This window comes from Odocoileus virginianus, chromosome 13, assembly GCF_023699985.2.
Source record: "Odocoileus virginianus isolate 20LAN1187 ecotype Illinois chromosome 13, Ovbor_1.2, whole genome shotgun sequence".
NCBI classification, from domain to species: domain Eukaryota; kingdom Metazoa; phylum Chordata; class Mammalia; order Artiodactyla; family Cervidae; genus Odocoileus; species Odocoileus virginianus.
Genome location: NC_069686.1, coordinates 21593337 through 21620864, shown reverse-complemented (window position 1 = coordinate 21620864; position 27528 = coordinate 21593337). Strand labels below are relative to the sequence as shown.

Here is a 27528-nt window from a genome sequence, read left to right as displayed (position 1 = left end):
TCTCATGTTACTCTACGCAGCCAAATTCTGATTAAGATCCTTATCAAGTGATGGGTTTTCATTTTGCTGTGGTCCCCTAAAATCTAGTGGGCATTTTCTACCTCTTTCTCAAGTCTGTGCTTCCAAGTTCAGGTAAGTCAATGCTTTTCACCTTCTTTTATAAACACTGGGCCAAGTTTAGCCATTTGTGCAAGGCCACCTCCAACCCCCAGGCACACACCTTCCTTTATCCGTCTAACACCCTCAACAGCATCTCTCACACTAGGCTGGAGCCCTCATCAGCTCCTGCAACAACTCAATGCATTGTGCTTTGGAGAAGATGATTTTTATCACCACTTGCAAAACGAATGACTAGCGATAGCCCTAATAACCTATGGTGACTGAGTGTCTTATAAACAGTCGGGCACTTGCCCAGAAGCTCTGTGAACTGTCAACTATGCTGAGTCAAGGAGAAACAGTGTAAAACAAGCACTGCAGAGTACTCCAGGTCTATGCGAGTGAACTGGAGAAGGCAGAGAGTCCCTAAGTTAACCAATTCCCTCCTGGCCACCACTTAACACCTAGGAAACATAGGTAACATTGGATAATGACATATTGAAGGCAGCATGGAAAACAAACTCCAATTTCTGAGTAAGTGAAAGTCCTGATAGTCTCTATTTTGTTTACTAGAGATAACCTAGGGCATAGTGATGTCTATGTAAAGACAATACCAAAGGCATAAACCATGAAAGAAATGTGATAATCTGACTCCATTAAATTATAAACCCTCTGCTATGTGAAAAACAATGACAAGAGAATCAGATAGCCATAGATTGGGAGAAAATACTTGAAAAGATGTATCTGATAAAGGACTGTTATCCAACATATACATAGAACTCTTGAAGCTCAACAATAAGAAAACCAAAAGAAAATGAGGGAAAGACTTGAACAGACACTTCATCAAAGAATAAACACAGATGGCAAGTAAGCATATGAAGAGATGTTCCACACTGCATATCATCAGAGAAATGCAAATTAAAATGCAGATACCACCACGCACCATTAGAATTGGTCAAAATCTGGAACACGGACAATGACAGCACCAAATGCTGGCGAGGACGCAGCACAGCAGGAGCTCTCACTTATGATGGTGGGAACACAAAATGGTACAGCCACTTTTGGCAGTCTTTTTCCCAAAGACAGTTTGGCAATTTCTTATGAAACTAAACATACTCTTACCACATAATCCAGCAATCACGCTCCTTGGTATTTACCCAAAGGAACTGAAAACTTGTCTATACAAAAACCATGCCCATGGATATTTTATAACACCTTCATTCATAACTGTCAAAACTTGGAAGCAATCAAGATGTCCTTTAGTTGGTGAAGGGCTAAACCAACTATAAAACATACAGAAAATGCACAGTACTCATAGCCAAAAAGAAATGAGCTATTAAGTCATGAAAAGACATGGAGAAACCTTAAATGCACATTCCAATGCACATTTTGGGAAAAGCAAAACCATGGTAACAGTAAAGAGCCGTGGTTGCCAGGACAGTGGGAGGGGGTTAGCAAGCAGACCACAGAAGATTTTTAGGGAAGTGAAAACACTTGATATGGTATTATAATGGTGATGCATGTCATTATACATTTGTCCAAACTCACAGAATGCGTAACACTAACAGTGAACTGTAACATAAACTATGGACTTAGAAGAATAAGGATGTGTCAGTGTAGGCTGACAGGCTGTAACAAATGTACCACACTGTTGGGGGTGTACATAGTTAGGGCAGCTATGCATGTGTGGGATCCAGCGATAAATGGGAAATCTTCATACCCTCCTCTTAATTTTGCTCTGAACCTAAAACTGCTCCGAAAAATAAAGTCTTTAAAAAAAAAAAGTCAAGGAAACAGATTCTTCTCTAGAGGCCCCTAGAAGGACACAGTCCTACTGACACCTTGATTTTAGCCCAGTGAGACGATATAGACTTCTGACTTATAGAACTGTAAGATAATTAATTTGTGGTATCTTAAGCCACTAGGTTTGTGGCTATTTATTACAGCAGGTATAGAAAACTAATACAAAGACCAACCAATGCAATTCACTGGACAGCAGAGATTTCCCACTATACCACTAGCTAACAACTATATGAATTATACCAAGGGGAACAAAGAACTCTAGCACTCTGGGAATTGAAAAATAAAGTTGAAAGTATATTCCAGGGAGTCTGGTTTCAACGGGGAAAGAAATGTTAGTGCAAAGAAGGACCCCAAACTTAAATATGCTTGTTACCTTTCCAAGACTCAACATTTTGAGGAAGAAATCTTGCCATTCATTATCTCCAGGGATATGGTAACTGAGAACCGAAATAATTTTTCGGTTCTCAGAATTATTCAGCTCTGATCAAGAGGACAAGTCCTAAGAGGCAACCTTCCCTGAGAAAACTGGAGAGAATTTTTAGAAAGTTAACAGCAGCAGGTTACCTCATCAGCAGCTAGGAAAGGTGGAATATAAAAAAGGATAAGAGAGATGGCCTCTGCCCAGTGACAGAAAGGAGAACTTAAAATACGTAGCTGTTTGCTAAAATTTTGGGCTATTAGCAGCCAAGGTTATCAGGTAATTAACACTGACTTAAATGATGACAAAATTTAAGGTACTCACTATTTTCAAGACATTTTCTCTTCATGCCAATCTGTGTGACAACATTTAAAAAAAAAAAAAAAAAAAAGCTCAAGAGAAAGAAGAGGACACAGAAAATGTGAAAGTCCCAGAAATGCGGTCAGTCTAGCAAGACTGACTGACTGCTGCCCAGAGAAAGGCAGAACTTACAGTGAGGGGGAGGTACATTAATGGGGCTAACCCTCCACAGGTTGATTTGGGGGTTCTCTTCCGGGCACTGATAGTGACTGTGATACTGCACAATTCCCTGCCCTTTGGAGGCTGCATGAGAAATGCCCTGAAGACATTCTGCATCAGAACTGCAGTCGTGGTTAAGTCCCACAGAGGCATGCTGGCTGCCACCTTTAAGCTGCATGCAGGACTGAGGTCGTCTTTTTTTTTTTTTTTTAAACTAGGGAAACTTCTACAAGAGAAGGGTCTGGAGGAAGTAGCATTTCATATGCCAACACTTCAAAACTCACAGTGAGAACTGGTCATGAGACCCAGGGGCAGTACAGCCAAAGGATGCCGGTGACAAACCCTCGGGGAAGTAACCCACACTGGACACATAGGCAAGGCAGAGGATCCTTCTGTGGGGATGTTCATTCAGCATGACTCTGCTTATATCTCTGCCACAAAAACAATCTCACAATTCTTATAGCATGTGGTCTATATGTATTTTAAAAAAAACAACTGTAAGGATGTTCATTCAGCATGACTTTGTTCATATCTCTGCCACAAAAACAATCTCACAATTCTTACAGCATGTAGCCTGTATGTATTTTAAAAAATAAACTAGAGATTATACCTAAAGTGTTATTTTACTTGGGAATTTTTATAGAGAAAATCTAGTAAAAAGAAAGAAAGAAAGAATTTTTGTACACATTTCCACTATAACATCAAAAACTATTGTTCCACTATAACATCTTTAGCTATATACATACATAAAAAAAATTATGAGGCATCTTGATATTAAAAGTTTGTGGAAAATGTTAAGAATCATTCAGTTGGCATTTGTGCAATACACAGGTACAATATTACGGGTCTAGCACATGCTAAGCAATGTGTAAGGCTCTAAGACAATAAAGGCAATCTCTCATCTCCTCCAATGGTTATGTGCCCCACATGTCACTTCCTCTAACCCCACGCTGCTCATAGCAAGCAACCAAGGGAGAATGTCTTAAAGAACATGCATTGGAGGGAAGAACCCAAAAGAATAACTGCAAAACAGAGCCTGGTGTTTATGTCCTACTGTTGTGAGCACATTACACCCAGAAACCACTCATTTCTGTGGCTTCTTGGTGCAGTGGCTTAGTTAAAACCCGAAGAACTTAGATTTCACAGAGTAAGGTGGCTGCTACATGATCAGTGACTCTCCCGATGACCCAAGAGCCACACCCGCCCCTGTAAATCCCCATGTGCTTTGATAACGGGCTTGCTCCGCTATGTCTCTCCAGGATTATCAAAGTCTGAGAGCATCTCAGCAAGGTCTAAATCCCATGCTAGAGGGGATTTTCCCACTGGGCAGTTTTCAACAGTCATTGTTGCACAAATAAGCTTTCATATACTGCCATTCTGAAGAACCGAGAACTCCGTAAATATCAATAACACTTTTAAAGTAATATGTTTTGATTCATTCAGTCAAACTATAAGGAAGTTATTTAAAAGGATTGTGTAGATTTACACTCATGGATATGACAAGATATCAAAGATATTATAAACAAAGAAGATTGTGAAACACTATGTGTTATGGGAGAAATAAAATATACTATAACATTAGAAATAATATATACTATATTTTAATACTATATTTATATTATATTTATATAATATAAATATAATAAATATAAAAATAATATATATAAAATGTATATAAAATATATAAAGAAAATAATAACTAAACTAAAATTAAATATATATTATATATATTTAATATATATAACATATTATAATACATAATATGTAATATAATAGAATAAAATATAATTATATATTTATTATAATAAATATATAATAAATATAATATATATTATATTATAAATTATATAAAATAATAAAATGAAATAATATATACTATATTTTAGAAATATACTATAACATTAAACAATTTAAGTATAAATTAACATAAGTGTAGAAAAGAGTAGAAGAATAAAATTTATTTTAGAAATCAATAAAATATAAAAATATATAAATAATATATTTTAATAATATATATCATATTTTAGAAATAAAAGATACTATAACATTAAACAATTTAAGTATAAATTAACACAAGTGTAGAAAAGAGTAGAATACTTCTCAAGAGGCTAATAATGATGTATCTCTGGGTATCTCTTATGAGATTCCATAATGGGATTCTGGAAGATTTTATTTCACGTTCTTTTCTTTTAATTTTCTAAATTTCTAAGATGCTCATATATTACTTGAAAGTAAAACACTCTAGAGCTTTCCAGGTAGCTCAGTGGGTAAAGAATCCTCTTGCAATGCAGGAGGCCCAGGTTCGAACCCTGAGTCGGGAAGACCCCGTGGAGGAAGGCATGGCAATCCACTCTAGCATTCTTGCCTGGAGAATTCCATGGGGAAAGGAGCCTGGCGGGCTACAGTCCACAGGGCTGCAAAGAGTCAGACACGCCTGAAGGGACTGAGCACAAAGAACTATACACTCCCTACTGCTGAAAGGATTTGCACTCACAAACATCCTCTTGCTCTGTTGTCAGAAAAAAAGGGCATTATCTCACAATGGGCCTTCCCAGGCGGCACTCCTGGTAGAGAATCTGTCTGAAAATGCGGGAGACACCAGAGATGACTGGAAAATTCCATGGACAAAGGAGCCTAGTGGGCTTACAGTCCATGAGGTCTCAAAAAGTCAGACGTGACTATGCACACACATCTCACAATGAATGGTTTTTCATTCCTCTATCTTTCTTCCCTTACATGGCCAAATTTTCCTGAATACAAATCTTCCTTTAGCATGTTCACCAGCAGAAGGATTTTGTAAATGCAAAAGACCGACAGCCTGCACTGCCCTACATTATCTACAACATGTCCCTGGACCACACCATCAATAACACTGGATTAACATCGGAACACCCAGTCTCCAGCCTAAGCGTATTGTCTCTGTGACTGCAGGAAAGTTACTTAACATCCCTGATCTTTCTTTGCCACCTGTGAGTAGCCAACACAGGATGAAAGGAAAAAGTAAATCAGGCAAGTGATGCGACAGTGCTTTTAAAATTTTAAGACACTAGAAACACTAACTGCTACTTTCATCATCATCTTTGGTGTCTCCTCCAAAATATTTTCAGGTATTCCTATCACAATATTTAATGATGAGCCTATCATGAAAAATTGTTAAAAAACTACTTAGGTAAAATGTCAATGAGAAGACAGGTAAATATAACAATCCTGTGAGAAAACAAGTTTCTAACAGCATTCAGAATGGAGCTGAATAGAGCACAGCCACAGGATCAAGTGGCTGGTTGATCAGCATGTTCAACAGACCCAGACCCGTTATGCTTCATCTGGACTGGAAGATATTGGTCAAGTAACCCCCATGATTTTACACCTTAGTTTTTCACCAGTGAGATATTAGTAACAAGTTGTACAGGTTCTGTGATGATTAAACACGACAAAGCACACACATGCTTATCTTGGTGCCAGGTCCATCGTAGGAACCCCATCTTTCTGGAGGACCTCACTCACAATATAGCCGAGAGGTGCAACAGCGATTCCAATCCTCAGAGGAAAGGAAATGATCAGAGGAGAAGAGTCCAAAAAATTAAGTAAAATGCTAATTATTTTTCATATCAAAGAACAGAATTTCTAATAACTTGGTGCCTGCATAACAATCCATACCACTCTACTGAAAATGTAGTCTTGTCAGAAATCATTTAAGTCTATTAAAGCCCATACCAAAGACCAGAGCCTAACAGAGCCTCTGAATTCAACCCAACCATTACTCTTCTTAAAACGTGAATGTTGAAAAAAATAAACACTGGTTACTATGGGAACAAGGAGCCCAAAGATAACGTTTAGACAAAAGGGCCCTCACCTTCCTCTAACTACCCAGAGCTCTTCTTTTCATCAGCCTTCTTATGCCATTTATCACTTTCTACCTTGTGTCAGAGTCATTTGTGCAGGGTCTGATCTATCCGCCTACACAGTAAGCTCTTGGAGTGCAGAAACCCTGTCATATTCTTCTTTGGATTTCCAACACAGCCTTGCAAAAGAAAGCCATAAATAAGTAGTTTGTTGAGGGGGGAGAAAAAGAGCATGTACTAAAAAGCACTGCCACAATTGAACACTATGATTAAACTATTTAACCTTTGGGGAAAAAATTAATCAAGCCTCTCAACCACTTAACTAGTAGAATTATGCAATTAACCCTATTTTAGACTAGAGAATCATTTAAGAGTTCTAATCCCTGCTGCATGATGACAACATGGAATTAGAATTCAGGCATACTGATACTAAAGTGGTGAACAAAGTTGTTTTTAACAGTGTTAGCTTTCTGTATGAAATTATAACAAGCTAGGTCTATACTTCACCCATATCCATGTTCACCTTTTAATAGAAAAACTAAAATAATATTAGTAAGTCAAATTCAGTAATATTGTCATGCTAAAGGATTTCTGTAAAATAAATATCCAATTCTAGAGCTCATTTTCCCCTACAAACAGGATAGCTATTTTGTTGGTGTAGAGTCTTTAATTGACCCATCAAGGTCGAATGGTATTGCTGATTAATAACCAAGTAAATTCATTATTAGAAAATTAATGGAATAGATCAAAGCATCTATGTATCACAACTGTCACAGTTGCCTTCAGCTAAACTAACTGCAACCCACGGGGCTGAGCTGTCAAACCATGAACAGCATCCAACACAAAGGAATTAACAGTTTGACTAATAAGTTTATCATTTTTCCATATCACTGAACCTGACTCCAAAAAACATGTTTTATGTCAAATATGACTATTCCACTTTATGAAAAATATACTAATGACAAAATATTTGTGCAATGCCTAACTCGAAACAGAAACTGTAATCACATCTACAGACAGTTATATAAATTATGAGGTAGCTCACTTGGTAATTTTCTCCAGTGATGTGTTTAACAGGATTTCCTTATCTTATACTTAATTTTATGATACTCTATTTTTTGACATTACCATACAAGAAATGGCAACTCACTCCAGTGCTCTTGCCTGGAAAATCCCATGGACAGAGGAAACTGGGGGGCTACAGTCTACGGGGTCACAAAGAGTCAGACATGACTGATCGACTTCACTTACTCACACACAATGGACAAAGAAGCAGAAAAGTACATACATGGAAAAAGAAAAGTACATACACGTTAACTATCTCTAGCACTTAACATGGAGATCTAAGGTCTAATCCTTTCTCTCCAATCTTACATATAACGGCTCAGTTTAAAAAGCAAATTAAAGCAATACTATATTTTTCCAAAGAAGAAATTACCCTTTGTCTTCTCAGTCTTTTGCCTATGTGCCTAAGATCACCAGAAATGAGTAATGGAGAAATAAATGTATTCCTTAGTAGCTAAAATGGATTTGTCTTTAATTTACAGAATGTGATGCTTTGAGAAGTATTTCTCAGTAAGGTGAGCCTTATCTGGCATCTTGGAGGAAGGAACCATATTCCCAGCAGGTAGGTCTATAAAATGTTACATAAAAAAGAAAGAGCCACCTTTTTAAGAGGTGAAATAGAACCAATATAGTACTAGTTAATATTTGATGAAATGCTGGCTTGAACCGATATCTACTCACCAGCCTGTGGGGCACGATACACATACATATCATGCCCAAGTAGTCTCAGGGGATAAGAAAGGCAGGCAAACTGCTTCCTGACACCCAGTAGCCATGTGCTGTCTAATGATCCACAAGGGCAGAATGAGGGTATATTTGTGTGTGCATATAAATGTTTATTTATATATGAACCATATACATATGTCTGAATCTTAAGGTCTAGATGGAAATGCCTGAAAAGGATACAAAGCAGCACATGGATTTTCTCAAATCTGATCTATACTAGCCAGAACAATCTTTTAGCTTCCTCACACAGGCTGCTTTAAGAGACAGCTTGTCGAGCTCAGAACAAATGGCCTATTGGCAGGGACCAACACTAGATGGCAGATTTTCTTGTACTTTTGCTGTTGGTTCTTAATTTTTACAATGTTGTGTTGGTTTCTAGATAGCAGATTTTGATACGTGATGCGCATGCAACTTTGAAGGTTCTAAGAGAATTCAGACCTATAAGGGGGTGCTGGTGGTAACAGAAGAGGGCAGGAGACCCACCCTGCACACAAGAGATCACTGAGGGCAACTCTATGACCCATATTTGTTCCATGATTTACACTCTAAATCTGAAGCCAAGACTCTAAATCCTGCAAGGGTGTGCTTATAGAATCCTCTAGGAATGTTTTTACATGCTGTTCCCATTTCAAGGGTAATTACACTCACATGCACACTCATGTTCTAGGTGTGTGTGCACACTCAGTTGTTTCAGCCGTGTCCAACTCTTTGCGACCCTGTAGGCTGTAGAGACCGCCAGGCTCCTCTGTCCATGAGATTCTCCAGACAAGAATACTGGGGTTGGGTGCCATGCCCTGCTCCAACCGATCTTCACAACCCAAGGATTTAACCAGTGTCTCGTGTGTCTCCTGCATTGCTGGCAGATACGTTACCGCTGAGCCACCAGGGAAGTCTTTATATTCAGACATCAGGATAATGTCTATTTCAGGAGCTAAGCTACTGATTCAGTTAAAATTCACAATCTCTACCCTCAAGTGATCACTTACCTAGAGTCAGACATCCTGGAATGTGAAGTCAAGTGGGCCTTTAGGAAGTATCACTATGAACAAAGCTAGTGAAGCAACTGGAATTCCACCAGTTGAGCTATTTCAAATCCTGAAAGACGATGCTGTGAAAGTGCTGCACTCAATGCCAGCAAAATTGGAAAAGTCAGCAGTGGCCACAGGACTGGAAAAGGTCAGTTTTCATTCCAATCCCAAAGAAAGGCAATGCCAAAGAATGCTCAAACTACCACACAATTGCACTCATCTCACACACTAGCAAAGTAATGCTCAAAAGTCTCCAAGCCAGGCTTCAACAGTACATGAACTGTGAACTTCCAGATGCTTAAGCTAGATTTAGAAAAGGCAGAGGAACCAGAGACCAAATTGCCAACATCTGCTGGATCATCGAAAAAGCAGAGAGTTCCAGAAAAACATCTATTCCTGCTTTATTGACTATGCCAAGCCTTTGACTGTGTGACTCACAACAAACTAGAAAATTCTGAAAGAGATGGGAATACCAGACCACCTGACCAGCCTCTTGAGAAATCTGTATGCAGGTCAAGAAGCAACAGTTAGAACTGGACATGGAACAACAGACTGGTTCAAAATCAATAAAGGGGCACATCAAGGCTGTATATTGTCACCCTGCTTATTTAACTTGTATGCAGAGCACATCATGAGAAACGCTGGACTGGACAAAGCACAAGCTGAAATCAAGATTGCCGGGAAAATATCAATAACCTCAGATATGCAGATGACACCACCCTTATGGCAGAGAGTGAAGAACTAAAGGGAGCCTCTTGATGAAAGTGAAAGAAGAGAGTGAAAAAGTTGGCTTAAAGCTCAACATTCAGAAAACTAAGATCATGGCATCTGGTCCTATCATTTCATGGCAAATAGATGGGGAAAGAGTGGAAACAGTGACAGATTTTATGTTGGGGGGCTCCAAAATCACTGCAAATGGTGACTGTAGCCATTAAATTAAAAGATGCTTACTCCTTAGAAGGAAAGTTATGACCAACCTAGACAGCTTATTAAAAAGCAGAGAGAATATTTTGCCAACAAAGTTCCATCTAGTCAAAGCTATGGTTTTTCTAGTAGTCATGTATGGATGCAAGAGTTGGACCATAAAGAAAGCTGAGTGCCGAAGAATTGATGCTTTTGAACTGTGGTGTTGGAGAACCCTCTTGAGAGTCCCTTGGACTGCAAGGAGATCCAACCAGTCCATCCCAAAGGAAATTAGTCCTGAATATTTGTTGGAAGGACTGATGCTGAAGCTAAAACTCCAATACTTTGGCTACCTGATGAAAGAACTGACTCACTGGAAAAGACCCTGATGCTGGGACAGATTGAAGGCGGAAGAAGAAGGGGATGACAGACGATGAGATGGTTGGGTGGCATCACCAATTCAATGGACATGAGTTTAAGTAAACTCCAGGAGTTGGTGATGGACAGGGAGGCCTGGCATGCTGCAATGGGGTCGCAAAGAGTCGGATATGACAGAGTGACTGGACTGAACTGAACCCTCACGTGATCACCTATTCATGATCACTTGAATAGCTTATTCATCCCACCACATTTTCCTGGTGAATTTACTCTCTAGGTCTCGTACATGACTATCTCATCTCTCCAACCTCGAACATCTTTTCCTTCCTTCCTCTCAATGATGACATTCCTTACCTTACTGAAAGAACAGAATCAACAGAAAAAGACTTCTACAAGTCTGTACCTAAACCCACCAATCTCCTTGCACTTCTGCCTGCCCTCCCATCACTGTGGCTGCATGTCGAACAGACATCTCTCCATTCTCCTGTCCAAGTCTGACATCTACTCGGATGCCTGGTTATCATCGCTTCCCATCCATCTGAGGACATTAGGCTTACCAATGTCCCTTCTCTCATTTCATTTTCCTACTCTATTGGGTCATTTCCATTTAACAAGCTTTAAAAACAACCAACCTCCCTTCATCCTTTATTTTCATCGAGCTATCATCCCATTTCTCTGCTCCCCTGTATAGAAAATTTCTACAAGAGTCATCCATACTCATAAGTCATCTATCTTTGTTACATCATGCTTTCTCTCGCCACTCTGTCCTGAACCCAGTATTGTAACACAGCCCAGTAAGCTCAAGCCCTTAGCACAGAAGCCATTGCTCTGCATCATTCCACCACAGCCTGTTGCCAGGCAACGGGTCCGGCCCAGTCATTGGTCAGTGCCTCAGTGGGCCCCGCCCACAAGCAACCAACAGTTAAGAAATGACAGTTAGTGAGGGAATTCAGACAACAGTGGAGTGGTGGTCATGAGGTGGAGAGTGTGGTAAGAGGCAGATCCCGACTTTCTCCCTGAGGCCCTCCAGCTCACCCAACCTGGGGCCAGTAGGTGAGCTGGGGGGCCCAGAGAACAGGCTTGGGGCTGTGTCTTACAGGGCTTCAGAATCCTCACCAAGGCCACCCACCATTTTTGGCCCAGGCCTTGAGGCAGTGGTGAACCTCTCCACCATCCTGGTTTCTGCGACCTAATAGCAGCGGCAGTGTGCCTGGGCTGCAGTCTGTGGGACCTGGTCTCTCCCTTTTGGGTGGCCTGAGGAGCCTAAGAGTCAGTTGGGTTGGACGTCTGGCTCCTTCAGTGATGAAGGCTGGGCAGGATGTGGGAACCTGGCCCTGAAGAAGCTGCCAACTGGGTTCTGCTGCCTCTGGGACAGGACCTTGGTGGGTGAAAGCTGTACCTTGGGATCTCGCCCTTTCTTGTCAGGACAGAGAATAACATTCATTTGCTAGAGAGTTACAGGAACATTGTTACCTGACCATGACCTGACTTCAAAAACAAAGGATCTGACACCAGGAAGTCTGCAACAACTAACCACGCCCCTCCGTCACCTTTTTGCTTTTAAAGGGGCTTTGCTGAAACCTTTCAGTAGCTTTGGGCTTCTTAAGGCCCAGAACCATCTCCTTCCATGGCCCTGTGATAAACCTTTCCCTGTTCCAAACTCCACTGTTTTGGTATTGTTTGGCCTTACTATGCATCGGACACAGATCTGGTGATGTTCCATAACACTATCAGGCTTTTGTCTCCAGCACTCCACTGAAATAACTTGCCAAGGTCAAGAATGTGCTGCCTTTTGCCAAATACAATAATGAAGTCTCAGTTCCCATTGTACTTGACCTACGAATAACAAGTGATGCAGCTTTCCACTCCTTCTTTCTTGAGACACTTCCTCTGTTTGGCTTCACATAGTATAAGGCAAAGTGAAAGTCACTCAGTCGCGTCTGACTCTTTGAGACCTCATAGACCACACAGTCCATGGAATTCTCTAGGCCAGAATACTGGAGTGGGTAGCTATTCCGTCCTCCACGAGAATCTTTCTAACCCAGGGATCGAACCCAGGTCTCCAGCAATGTAGGTGGATTCTTTACCAGATGAGCCACCATTCTCTCCTTGACCTCACCAGCCTGTCCTCACCCATCTGCTGATTGCTCCTTATCCATGCACCACCTGAGTGTGCAAGACCAATTCTGTCTTCACCACTCCCCTCCTATGTAAGCTCACGCAATTTTATCACTTTAAAAACTATATGCACCAAACAGCTCTTATATTTATCTTAGCCCAGAAATATATCTCCTTTGAAATCTCAGCTCATGTACCTAAACGCCTACTTGACATTAAATAGATCTCCACTAGACAACTCAAACTGAACATGCAAAACTGAATTCTTGATTCTGTCCCAGAACTACAACTCCCTTCCCAATCTCAGGAGACAGCAACTCCACTCATTTGTACTTTCCGGCCCAAACCCTGAGTAATGTTTGTACTAGAGCACAGTGAGGCCAGCCCTTAGCATGCAGGCATTGCTGCAGGCCATTCCCCTGTGCCCTTTTGCCAGGCAACGGTCCCACTCAGCCACAGGTCAGTGCTGCTATGGGCCCCTCCCACAAGAAACTGTCAATGAGTGACCCCCGGGGGTCCCGCTCAGCCACTGGTCCCTGCTGCAGTGGGCCCTGCCCACAAGCAGCCAACTGTCAAAAAGCCACAGTTAGGGGATTCAGCCAACCGTGGAGTGGAAGCTGTGAGATGGAGAGTGAGGTAAGACGCAGATCCCAACCTTTTCCCTGGGGCCCTCCAGCTCATTCAGCCTTGGACCAGCAGATGAGCTGGGGAGCCCAGGGAACAGGCTGGGGCTGTGTCCTGCAGACCTCCAGAGCCCTCGTCAGGGCCACCCACTGCCTGGGTCCAGCCCTTGAGGTGACGGCGAACCTTTTCCCCCATCCCTGCCTCTGAGACCTAATGCCAGTGGCCGTCTGCAAAGGACACAGTCTGTGGGACCCTACAGGAAGCCCCGGGAACCTGAGGACCAGCTGGGTCCTGGGCTCCTGGCTTCCTCAGCAATGACGGCTGGGCACGTCTGGGGACCTGGACCTCAGACAGCTGCCAACTGAGATCAGCCTGCTCTTAGTCAGGATCTGGACCTTGAAGGGGGAAAGTTGTCCCTTTCTTGTCAGGACAGGGACTAACATTCATTTGTTACCCTACCATGACTTGACCTCAAGTACAGAGAATCTGACACCAAGAAGTTTGCAACAACTTAATGACACCCCCTCCCTCACCTTTTCTATCAAAGGTCTTCGCTGAAAGCTTTCGAGGAGTTAGGGGTTTTTTAAGACATGAGGCACCCATCTCCTTGCATGGTCCTGCAATAAACCTTACTCCAATGTTTTAGCAGTGTCTGACTTCACTGGGCACACAGACTTGCATTTTGAATAACATTGCGTTTTAATAATCCTGAGTTCTCTCTCCTCCATCCAGAAATCTCTGGATTATCAATCTGTTTATCAATCGCCACCTCCAATACTCCCCACCCTGGTCCAGGTCACATCATCATTTCTTGCACCACAGCAATAGCCTGACAGCGGGCTCTCTGCTTCCACCCTAAGGTCTCTCTATGGGATCTACTCTCCATAATGTGATCACGGTGCTTATTTCAAACATTAACTCAGATCATGCAACTCTTCTACTCACAAACCTTCAATGGTTTTCCATGCACAAACAATGAAATCCAAAGTCTTCACCGCAGGTTACATGGCCCTACATGATTGAGCCCTTGATAATCCTCTGACCTCACTCCCTACCACTCTGGCCACACTAGTTCCCTGGGTTGTTTCTATAATTGCTTAAAACACGCTTCCTGCTCAGAATCTTTGCAATCAGCTTTGCTCTGCCTAAAACTCTCTTGCTCCAAGCAACCTAATGGCCAATTCATCACTTCTGTCAGAGGTCTGCTCAAATATCCCTTTACTCAGACAGCACTTTTATGGTATGGAGAATTCTATAATGGCCTCCAAGCTGTCCTCTGGGGTAAATGCCCTGTGTAGTTCTCGCCTGAGTGTGACCAGGAGCTTTAAATACAATGGACTCTCGCTCCTGTATAATGTTACGTTTTATGGCACAAGTGAAGGGATTTTGCAGATATAATTCAAATTCCAAATCAGTTGATTTTGACCTAATCAAAAAGAGGGTTAATTCTAGAGACTTCACTGGTTGTCCAGAGGTTATGACTCAGCGCTCCCAGTGCAGAGGATCCGGGTTTGACTTCATCAGAGAACTAGTTCCTGCATGCCACAACTGAAGACCTCACAAGCTGCAACCAAGACCCAGTGTAGCCAAATAAATATTTTTTAAAACAGGAGATTATTCTAGATGAGACTGACTAAATTAGCTGAAAAACCTCTAACAGAGGGACCGAGCCCTTGGAGGGGAGGGGAGTTGGTCTCTGGCTGCCTCTGAAGAAAGTAGTCATGCTGTGAAATGTCTAGACTGGGGTGGCCTACAAGAGCCAAAGAAGGAACCTGCAAGGAACTGAATTCTGCCCACACCCAGATGACCTTGAAAGAAGCCCATAAGCTCTGGGTGAGCAGGCCTTAACTGCAGTCTGGTGAGACACGGTGCTCTCCCACCGTCTCCCAGGTAGACTGTGTCTGGATTTCTGGCCTACAGAAGCAGCGAGACAATAAGCTGATGGTGTTCTAAGCCACAAAGGTTTTGGTAACCTGTTACATGGCAGCAGAAAACCAACATGCAGTCCTTGACAGAGAAGCGCCGCCAGACTTTCCAGCCTCCTGATGGCAGCGTTTCCTTCAGAGAAGTCGAGGTGTCGTGTCAGTAACGCTCCTGTTGGACTTGCTCCCTGCCTTCAAAATGTAAGCTCCTGCAGGGCAAGACATTAGTCTTCTGTCTCTTCCCTTGTTGCATCACAAGGCTTAGAACAGTGGCAAGCACAGGGCAGGTGCCTGATAAACATTTATAGGATGAATGAGTGTATCTGCTGTTTATGTTTGCATCAGCACAGAGTGATCTCAAAATCTTAATAGCTTTTAACTTTTAAGTTTCAAAGGCTATTTCTCAAATTACAGTTGACCTTTAAACAACAGGGATTTGGACTGTGCTGGGCAACTTATATGTGGATTTTTTTCCCAACATATCACAGGACTACACATCCTGTGGTTGGTTAAATTTGTGGATGTGGAACTGTGTATACAGAGGGCTACCTACAAAGTTAAAAGTGGGTTTTCTACTTTGTTGGGGGTCAGTGCCCCCAATCCCCACACTGTTCACTGATGTATACGGAGTGCCCTTGAAGGAAACCAACAATATATTCTGGGAGATTCATGAGTTCTCAAATCAAAAAACAAACAAACAAAAAATACTAGTATAAATAAATACCCTGTAAACATTTAACAACAAAAAATGATGTATATGAGCAATTAGACATAAACATATGTTTGCTAAAAATAAGTTATATTAAAATCCACTTCCTTTTTTTGGAAAGTATCATTGATGTATCTCACTTTCAGGACACTATTAACTGTCCTTTTACATTAGCCTTCTCAATAGTTAAATGTTGACTAGAGGCAGTAGAATCAATGGGATTTGATAGAGCAACTATACCAAAAAATACTAATTAATTGTTGAAAGTCATTCAGAAAGCAAATAGTTTCTAAGAGATGCCAGAAAGTTCTGTCCTACTTGAACTGCTGAACACATTGATCAGTGTTTTAAATAAAGACACAAAAGATAGGGTCATCAAATTGACAAGTGATGTATATACAAACACTGTCTCTAATAAAGAGAGACACACTGACAGGACTGACAGGCAAGCAATGAGTCAAAATCAACAGGTCCATTATTATGCTGACAAATGGTAAGACATACACAGAGTTTCAAAACACAAGTAGCAATTCAGAATCAGATTTGGTAGCACTTCAAATGAATTAAAAAAGCAACCAAGATCAGAGATTTTTTTTATTTGACTGATAGGTCAATCTTAATTCATTAATTACACAGCTATTTTAAAAGGCTATGAAAACCCGTGCTGATTTAGGAGAAATAAGAGTGTGAACTGTAAAAATGACATACTGTAACTATTGTTTCAGTCTGCTTAGCTCCCACCTGGAGTCCTGCATTTAAATTTGAGTGCTACATTTAAAAGGGACATGATTAAACTGGAAAACAGTACCAGGAAAAGAGTTTAGAGGTCAAAGAGGTCTTGCAGTAAACAAAGTTAAATGAATTCCTATCCTGCAGAACTTCTTAGAACCTTTAATGCTAATGTTTTTTGCGATTTCAAAAAAAAGGTGCATGTGTATGTGTGTGTGTGTGAGAGAGATAGATATGACACATTGTTTCTTAATTTATTTGAACATGGAACTCTTTCTTCATTGAGAATCTTATAACACCAGTGATCTAAGCTGTAAACTCAGGAAAAGCACCACCTAAGCCCAATGTTCAACATCACTAATTATTAGAGAAATACAAATCAAAACTACAATGAGGTATCAGCTCATACCAGTCAGAATGGCCATCATCAAAAAATCTACAAACAATAAACACTGGAGAGGGTGTGAAGAAAAGGGGACGCTTTGCAGTACTGGTGGAAATGTAAACTGATACAGCCACAACGGAGAACAATATGGATATTCCTTAAAAAACTAAAAACAGAATTATTACATGACCCAGCAGTCCCACTACTGGACATATACTTTAAGGAAACCATAATTCAAAAAGACATTCACCCCAATGTTCATTTCAGCACTGTTTACAAGAGCTAGGACATGGAAGCAACCTAAATGTCCATCAACAGATGAATGGATAAAGATGTGGTACATATACACAATGGACTATTACTCAGCCATTAAAAGGAATGAGGTTGGGTCATTTGTAGAGATGTGGATAGACCTAGAGACTATCATATAGAGTGAAATAAGTCAGAAAGAGAAAGACAAATTTTGTATATTAACACACATATATGAAATCTAAAAAATAGTATAGATGAACTTATTTGCAAAACAGAAATATAGACGCAGACGTAGAGAACTAACGAATGGACACCAGAAGGAGAAGGGGCAGGGTAAGGGGCAGGTAAGAGATTGGGACTGATGTGTATACACTGCAATGCATGGAACATATAACCAGTGAGACCCTGCTGTATAGTGCAGAGAACTCTACTCAATGACCTGTGGTGACCTAGATAGGAGAGAATCCAGAAGAGAGGGGACGTGCATGTACAAATGGCTGACTCATGCTACTGTGCAGCAGAAACTACCGCAATGTTGTGATGCAACTATACTCCAATTAAAAAAAAAATGTATACTAGATGTAGACAAAATGTCAGTAAGGGTAATAAACAAGGAGGAGTCGGAGGGGGATATAGAACTGTATCATGAGAAGCAAGGCCAAAACTATCTTGCAGAGGAAAGGTGAAGAATAAGCCTGGCAAACAACAAACACTTCTCAGGAAAATGAGGGAATGCAGTTGTTCTATACTGTCCTGGTACCTAGAGCAATACAGTATTTGCAAGTAAGGCTCAAAATATGCATTTTAACACTCCCTTCAGGAGATTTTTATCCAGAGAGCCTGATAGTTGCTCTCAAGGTCAGAAATAGAGCCCAGAACAGGAAGGTCAGCTAAATCTTCAGGAAGATCACTGCAATTAAAGCTTTTTAGTATCACAGCGATGATGGTGGAAACAAGAGTGAGCTGAAGTTTGTACAGGGGTTGGTTAACACCCAGGAGGGACATCAAAGAAAAGACACCTGCATTCGTCAAGCAGGAGGTCAGATGACTTCCAGCACTGCACTTCCGACACCACACGCTCAGGGGCTAGTGTGTAACCTCCACAGTCTCACTCACCCTCACGTCTCAAAGACAAGCACGGAGCCCAGCACAGACTGGGTCTCTCAGAGATACCGGTAGAGTGTGTGAATAAATGAAGTGAGAAATAAAAGTATCTGGCTCCAGAGTCAAATGCAAAGAGAATGGCTATTTCATTTTTTGGAGATTGCTAAATACGGCAATTCTGAATCACAATCAACGTTACTCACAAATATAAGGAAACAGTCTTGTAATAATTTCACATCTTGACTTGGAAATCAACTCTGAATTAAATCACACCAAGGGTTGCTGTGAGGTGCCCACAGTAAATGTGTGAAAATGCATTGCAGATTGTAAATGACTATCAGAAGGACGGGGTGATTATGGTGATAATAATCCAGCCCAACAGATTATGATAATTCAAAGGGCTGGAAACTAACCTTGAAAATGAAACCACCTTTTACAGCCACAGGTCTGAAAAAGGTCCATTAGCCATGTGTTCTATTGTCAAAGGAGGACATATTTTAAAACACCTTCAAAAATGTGATGGTGTTCTAATTGACCTGGTAAGTTAAGCTATTTATAGTTTAGTCTAAGCAAATTTCTTCAGTCATGAGACAGCAAATTCTCAACAAAGAATATACATTAAATCAACCTTATATTTAGAAATTCTTGAAATAGAAAGCTTTCTTTCACTAGATACAAAGTCTAGACTGTCAGATACCATATTTGTATCCATTTCCTAGAAGACTGAGGGTTCTTTCAAAATATATCTATCATTTCTCCACAGTGGCTGATCAAACCTGTCACTGAAGAATGTTTTGAACAGGCAACTTGTGGCACAAGCAGGGTTTATTTCTGTCAGGCTGACTGCTGAAGTGTGAAAGAAACTCATTAAAAATCTCTTACTGTGAACTTACATTGTTTAAAACCAAAAAAAAAAAGAAAAGGGAAAAAGAGAAAGAAAAACCCAAGAAAGAAAAAGGGAAAAAAAAAAAAACTTAATGAAGGGTACACTGATCCTGCAGATACACTCATATGGTGCTTTTCTTTCTTATTCTTCTTGAGGAAACAATTAGAAGAGAGCAATTAGTCCTGGGAAGACAGCCCACACTGACTATTCCAGGAAATCAAATAAGATCATTTTATTTTATGCTAATATTATGAAAAGCTAAGGAAGTAGATTAGAATATTGTACTATAGGAAAAATGACGCAAAATAAACAACATTGTTTACCTTAATCTTAAAACGAGGTTTACGGCACAAGAAGCTTCTCTGTAGTCTTCACTAGCATTGGGTAGGCCCTTTAAAAACAAAACAGCCAACGGTTATAAACTCGGGAAACAAAGGCATAAAATCATGACAACTGTTGATTCATAAGAGTCCTTTCTTCCTGGAAATTTCAACACTAGGCCTTTTATTACAGGCCTATTATTTGAGCCCATAACACCTCTGTGTGAAGGCTGAAATGATGTTTCTCTCCCATCACAACTGTGGATCTGAATGTTTCATATAGAAAGCCTCAGTAGGAGGAGGGGCCCTGTGAACAACTGGTATATGCTGCAGTAAGTCCAAAGAAGAAAGATCAGCCATTTAAAGGGGCACCTTGCAACCTGAGCCATGGACTGCATCTACTGGGCCTTGGAGATGCACGAAGGCTGGGCACTTTAAACCTCAAAGATGCAGAGGAAGAAGGAACCTAGCAGATAAGGCCAGGGTTTACCTTTCTCATCTAGAGTCTGTTTCCTTGAACACAGATCATCAGTCATGAACACTTCTATTGAATAGGCCCTTCCTATTTTATGAATCCCTGGACATGAGACCTTCCTGTCAGAGTAGAAAAAATAAGGAATTTTTGGTCAAGAATTGGCTCTGCCACTGACCAGCTTTGCAACGATGGGCAAGTCATTCTGTGAACATATTTTCTCATTTACAAAATGGGGATAATATTTGCCTCGAAAGTTTTCTGGGAGAACAAATACTATATATGCAAAGGAGTCTAACTATACCATGTTATACAATACTAGGTATCCTAATTCCTTTTTGTTTCCTTTATTCTTTGCCTTCTGATCCTTTATTATTCCTACATCTCCTTTTATCATTCAACCAATCCCTACAATTTATCTCAAGGTGCTATCCTAAGTTGCCTGCTAAGTTGCTTCAGTCGTGTCTGACTCTGTGTGACCCTATGGACCGTAGCCTGCCAGGCTCCTCTGTTCATGGGATTCTCCAGGCAAGAATACTGCCGTGTGTTGCCATTTCGTTCTCCAGGGGAATCTTCCTGACGCAGGGATCGAATCCATGTCTCTTACGTCTCCTGCATTGGCAGGCGGGTTCTTTACTTACCACTAGGGCCACCTGGGAAGCTAAGCTGCTTAATACAATGTAAAGACATAAACTGAATCCCGGCTCCGCCTCCAAGCTGCTGTGCAACCATGGATGAGCCACTTGGCCTCTGCAAATCTTTGCTTCTTCATCTATAAAACAAGGGTCAAAGCCTAGATGTCTGACCTGCAACCATGAAAGCCCATCACTCCATCTCCTCTGCATACAGCTATTTCATAAAATACAGATCAGGTGGAATAGAAATAAATTTAAATGGAATATGCAGATTCAAGGGGGAAATTTGATTATCAGGCTGGTAATACTTAACAGTATAACCACTTTGGGCTTCCCTGGTAGCTCATCTGGAAAGAATCCATCTGCAATGTAGGAGGCCCCGGTTCCATTCCAGGTTGGGAAGATCCCCTGGAGAAGGGATAGGCTACCCCCTCCACTATTCTTGGACTTCCCTGGCAGCTCATATGAAGTATCTGCCTGCACTGCAGGAGGCCTGGATTTGATTCCTGGTTTGGGAAGATCCCTGGAGGAAAGTATGGCAACCCACTCCAGTATTCTTGCCTGGAAAATCCCATGGACAGAGGAGCCTGGCAGGCTACAGTCCATGGGGTCGCAAAGAGTCAGATACAACTGAGCGACTAAGCATAGCACATAACCACTTTGAGAGCTGAACGGCTTGCTATCAACTACATGGCAAAACCAAAATGCGGGGCCTACACTCTGAGTTTGCATCCATAGTCCCTACCCTGGATAGCTCAGCATCCTTCATCAAGACCCAACACAACTCATGGCACATGAGTTCTGTCACATAACTTTTAATACGAATTCATTTCACAGTCACTGAACTATTATTTTTACAAGGAAAGTTGTAGAGATAAATTGGCTCATAAAGTTCAAGGATAAAAGAATTACAAAAAAGTCATAGCAATCCAACCAGGAACAAAGAAAGAAAAGTATCAATTAACTATAATGTTTTGCGACTGGAACCTAGTAGAATGGTGAGTCATTTTCTGTCCTTTTCCCATTTCACACAGTACTAGCAATTTTAGAAGCAGTCTGGTAATCAGTTCTTGCTTTTGAACCTATCATTTAAAGGTTGGAGGCCCTGAGAAGCATGGTCAATAGTGACAGTCCTCTTTTTTCCATCCCCATTAAAAAAGAGAGTTTACAAGCCCCTGCTCTGGAAGCACTACCCTGATACCGTCTATCTTTCTAAAATGTCAGGCTTTGGGGTTTTTTTTTTAATCTGTCTTCAAAGCATTTCAAACGTAAAATGACAGGCAGAGAAACGTACCTGAGAGTCCTGCACAGACAGAGACTGCGTCTGCTCGGGGAGGCTGCTGGCGTTCACCACCGTCTGTTAAGAGAGCCACCATCACGACACGTTAGGACGCCAAAATGGGACATTAAGGTCAGGGTGGTTACATTAAGTCTCAGTTATCAGAGACAAACATCTTACATAATTCGAGTAATTTTAAAGCACCATTTCCCGGAGTGTGGTCCTTTGACAACCTGCGCTGGGATCACCAAGGACACAACTTAAAGACTCCTGGGCACCACCTGGCCTATGATTCAGAATTTCACTGAGACAGGAGAGAATCTTTAATAAGGTGCCCGGATGACCCTTACGCATCTAGAGAACCACTGAGCTTAAGTGAAAAGGCATGGGCAATTTGGTATTTAAACTTGATAACAGAAAGATGCTCAAGGACCATCTTTTTTTTCTTGTTGCACAACTTCATCTCAAGATGGGAGCCCCTAAATGAAAGGATGTTAGGCTTAGCACAACTTGCCCCTTTTAATCATTACTTTGAACAATTTATTTGCAGCACTGGATTTCAAACAATATCTCCCCCAGAAGAGAATCTAGAGCAATATTTTAATCTAGAGATTTATCTAGATTTATCTAGCAATATTATAATCTAGAGATTATATTTTTCCCGCTAAGCTAGACACCTGACCCCAATGTGATACCCCAAATATTTCTGCCTCAAGCCCTACTTTTGTGAACTCTGCCCTGGAACAAAACTTGAAAGACAAACTGAAAGAGACACATCATCAGCAAAGAATGAAAAATACATGTTATTCCCTAAACTTACCATCAGTTCTAAAATTATCCAAAGTCATCAGAAATTCTTTGTGCCAAGTTTTCTAAAGTTTGAGCATAAAAGTTTTGTATGCTTCTGCAAAGATAACTGTGTCAGGAATGAAGAAATAGGGGGAAGTGCACCTGCAATTTACTTTGAATTGCATCCAAAATCAAAGATGGACTAATAGACGAATAGACAACTGTGAGATGAAGCAAGTATAGCAATGGCAGAATCAAGGTAATTGCTGGGTAGATGTTCACTATAAAATGCTTTTAATGTGGTCATATTTTGGAAATTTTTCACAGGAAAATGTTGGGGTGAAATGATTATATTAGAAGAACAAATAACCTGTATTTACTAACCAGCCAGAGGACCTTCGCCCACCCCAAATGATTTCTTGTAAAGAATTTTCCAGACTGATTCCACAATCTTCTTTAAATTTTTTAAAATATATATATTGTAGTTGATTTACAATGTTGTGTTGCTTTCTGGTATACAGCAAAGTGATTCAGTTACACATATATATTCTTTTTCATATTCTTCTGTTGTGGTTTATTACAGGATATTGAATATAGTTCCCTGTGCTACATGAGAGGATCTTGTTCATCTATTTTATATATACTACTGTGTATCTGCTAATCCCAAATTCCTAATTTAACACCCTCCCCCCCATTTTTGGTAATTATAAATGTTTTCCATGTCTGTGAGTCTGTATCTGGTTTGTAAATAAGTTTTTTTTTTTTTGGTTTTTTTTTAATGCTTTGGTTTTTGGTCCTGAGGCACGTGGGATCTTAGCTTCCTGACCAGGGATTGAACCCTCACCCCCTGCATTGGAAGGCAAAGTCTTAACCACTGGACTCCTAGGGAAGCCCAGTAAAAAAGTTCATTCTTAGTTAAGGTTTGAGATACAACCAAAAGCCAGAGGAGCACCTACAGAATATTCTACCTTCAGTCAAAGAAGGTTTGTAATCTGGAAAATTCTTAATGGCATTTACCACAGGTGACAACTTCTCTTGCCCCTGGGGAGGCCCATCTCCTGCCCTGACCCTTACTCCTGGACCATCAGGGGCAGAGAGAACTTAGCTGGACTGGGGGCTGGAACCCCATGAGTACCACATAGCCTCACTGTGTAGGTATAACCCTGCATGTGAGAAAAAACCAGTCTCCAGCCCCCACTGGTATACAAAGTATGCAGAGATGTACAGGAGTGGTGGAGAGAGAGTGTCCCTGCACAAAATCTCTTCCTTGACAACCAACTCTAGTCTGCTAGAGCTCACCACCACAGAACCCATTCTATCAGTTTAGGGCATGACTTCTGGGCATATATTTCAAATGTCAAAACTTACAAGAAAACTAACACATGAAGCAGTTGTCATTCATTAACAGTAAAATATATATTTGTCTATTGGACTTTTTTTTTGCTTTTAAACAGTTCGCTATTAAGACGGACACTTGAGAAAATGAGTGTTTTTATAGGAAGAGGGAAGAAAAATAATAGATTAATACTGGGTACAGCCCTGGAGCCAGGCCTCTGGGACTGAATGAAAGAGGAAAAGATCATGGAATGGGGAGAAAAAAGTAACATCATCCATTTTTCTAATTTTTCGTAGCGCTCTGTCTAATCTTCCCATTTTCTGTTTTTAACAATGCCATAACTAAATACAATGTGTTATCCTGGATTGGATCCTGAGACAGAAAAGGGATGTCAGTGGATAAACCAGTGAAGTTCAAATAACATCTGAGATTTAGCAGACAATAACGGAGCACTGACATGACTCAGCAACTCAACAACAACTAACAAAAGATCACTGATGGTTTTTAGTTGTGACAAACGTACCAAGGCTACAAAAGAAATTAACCATGAAAGAACACAGAGGAGGAATGGATGAGAACTCCAAACTATCTTTGCAGATTTTCTGTTAACCTAAAATCACTCCAAAGCAAAAGGCTTCTTTTTAGAAATACAGAAGACTAATTTTAGCCACAACTAGTTAGAAAGCCAGTCACCTGCAAAAAGAACACCTTTTTAGGAAGTGATATCATAAAAACAGCCCAGGTTGGGTGCATGAGACAAGTGCTCGGGCCTGGTGCACTGGGAAGACCCAGAGGGATCGGGTGGAGAGGGAGGTGGGAGGGGGGACCAGGATGGGGAATACATGTAAATCCATGGCTGATTCATTTCAATGTATGACAAAAACCACTGCAATGATGTAAAGTAATTAGCCTCCAACTAATAAAAATAAATGGAAAAAAAAAAACATCAAGTTAAAGCCAGCTGTGATGACTACGGCTCAGTACAATCAATTTGGAGGGAGAAATAAAATCTTGGCCTCCAACGACAAATGGGTATAAGACAAACAACATGAGAGCTGACAGGCTTTTGGAAAACGCAATGTCATCAGAAGTAATTTTAAGAAGCTAAAGGCAGTTTTAACAATCATTCAGCGATGCAATGAATTTAGCTTTTACATGGTGTCTAAGCTGTGGTACAATTCACTTACCCTAAATCCACACCAAATGTATTTTCTCTTCAGAATGAAATATCAGAGTTTGGAAACAATGAACCTAGCCTAGACTCTATGACAAAATTCTTCAATATACCTGCTGCAGCCCTTACAGAGCTTCTGTCATCAAATCTGCCCACTTGGCATCATTGCTTTCAATTATTAAGAAAGAGGACAACTTTCCCAAAGGGATTTCTGAAGTGTCACAGTTGTTTGGGAGGAGGGAGGCTTGTTTGAGACTTCTAATAGGCAGATATTTAAAACAAATCTTCAGAGATGTGGAGCACACAACCCTCCCAGATTCCGGTCTGGACTTCTGAATTCAGAGCAGCTGGTGTGGTTTTCCTAGTCAGTGGTCCTTGATCCTAGCTAGCCACATGTCAGAATCATGTGAGCAGCGTTTTATAAATCAGAATTGCCCCAGACATGACTCCAAACCACCAAATCGTAATTTGATTTGCTGGGCCTAGGGATTTGCATTTTTAAAGCTCTCGGTTTTTCTGATATGGAGGGATTGCAAATCATGTGTTCATGTCACCTAACACATGAATTATTTACTTACTACAAATTAATAATTAATAGTAGGTGACTAAAACTTTGCAAGGCTATTTCTAAAAAATCAGGTTAGGTACACCCTAGGACCAATTTCTCACTGAATTTGGCTATGAATCTCAATAGATAAGTGGTGTAACTCTGCAACTTGACAGTTTACACCAGAATGTCTCATCTCCAAATACAACCCAGTACCAGGCACATCTACCTAATGTCCCTCTGGCAAATACCCCACCCTGGCCTTCTCAATTTTCTCCAACTAATGCTTTAATATAATAACTGGACATTCTGTCTTATGCTTCCCAGAAAGCCAAACAGTCCCTCACAAAATCAGTATTTCTAAAATGCTCCTCATCTATTGGAGCATCTCAATCTAAATAGGGAACTACTAAGGTTACTTTTTCTAAACTTCAGCTTGATCATAAAACATCTCCTGTCTCTTCCCCTCTTTCTCACCTATTCATAAATACAATAGAAGTATCCAGACATTTGTTTAGTGTCTGATTTTCAGTACATGGGTGTCTATGTCACCAGCAAAAATGTACAGCATACCTACTAGATGCTAAGGGAAGACAAACATGAATAAAATACCATCCCAGTCACCCAGTGGCTTATAGCAAAGTAAACAACTCAACTGCAATTTAAATGATAAGTATTACTGAAAAGCTTATTAATATGTAAACACAGTGGCATTTCAATGTACCATTTAGTACAGACTAAGCATTTTCCCTCTAAAAGATGTTTAAAGGTAAATGGTGCACAGTCTGAACTGTATATAGCTTCCCCCCCCTTCAGTTTTATTGAGGTATAGATGACAAGATATTTAGCATGACACAGCTTTTGATAATAGCAGCTATAAAAATCCAAAGTCAGCAGATTCTATCACAATTCTGTGTACTTATGCTTTATTTATATGTGCACCCCTCAAAATGCATACACAAAAAAATGTTAATGGAATATAGTCTGTAATAGCAACCTCAATGCTCTCACCAAGAAAGAAATGGTTAAATAAACATTTATGATATGGAATACCCCTCAGCAGTTAAAAATACAGAGGCAATTCTATAGCAAGTACTGTGGAAAGATATCCAAGATATAAGGCAAGATGCAAAATTTTATAGTTTTTATGATCTTAAAGTTTTTAAAATGATATGCTAGATTTCTTTATGTACATATTTGTATGTGAACAAACAAGAAAAGTTGTGGAAGAAAACAGTGCAAACTGATAAACTCTGGCAAGACAGGACAGTCACAGGGGTCTGAGGGGCAGCAAGATAAAGTGGTCCCTTAGAGTTATTTCTCTTTAATTCTCCCATACCTTTTACAAATCTTTATGTCCCTCTGAATAAGGCCTACCCAGATCAACACATTTAAAATTATCAACTCCTACCATACCATACCTCACCCTCTACCCTATTCGACTTTTTTTCCCATTACTCCTATTCCAT

The 27528-nt window shown here is 40.5% G+C and overlaps 1 protein-coding gene and 1 long non-coding RNA gene across 3 annotated transcripts in view; one reads left to right on the top strand and one right to left on the bottom strand.

The window, feature by feature from the left end:
- Positions 1 to 27528, bottom strand: part of STK39 (serine/threonine kinase 39) — a 310739-nt gene that overhangs the window by 100276 nt on the left and 182935 nt on the right. For both annotated transcript variants that reach the window (XR_011490963.1, XM_070476097.1), the window contains exons 13-14: positions 22229 to 22291; positions 19831 to 19898 (exon numbers count right to left, since the gene is read on the bottom strand). Coding sequence is in view for 1 of the 2 variants with exons in the window: in XM_070476097.1 (XP_070332198.1) it covers positions 19831 to 19898; positions 22229 to 22291 (131 nt within the window). In the remaining variant the exon portion in view is untranslated. The remainder of the gene's footprint in view (positions 1 to 19830; positions 19899 to 22228; positions 22292 to 27528) is intronic.
- Positions 11593 to 12443, top strand: LOC110125596 (uncharacterized). The gene is made up of 2 exons (XR_011490964.1): positions 11593 to 11831; positions 12204 to 12443. It is a non-coding gene; the product is annotated as an uncharacterized lncRNA (long non-coding RNA).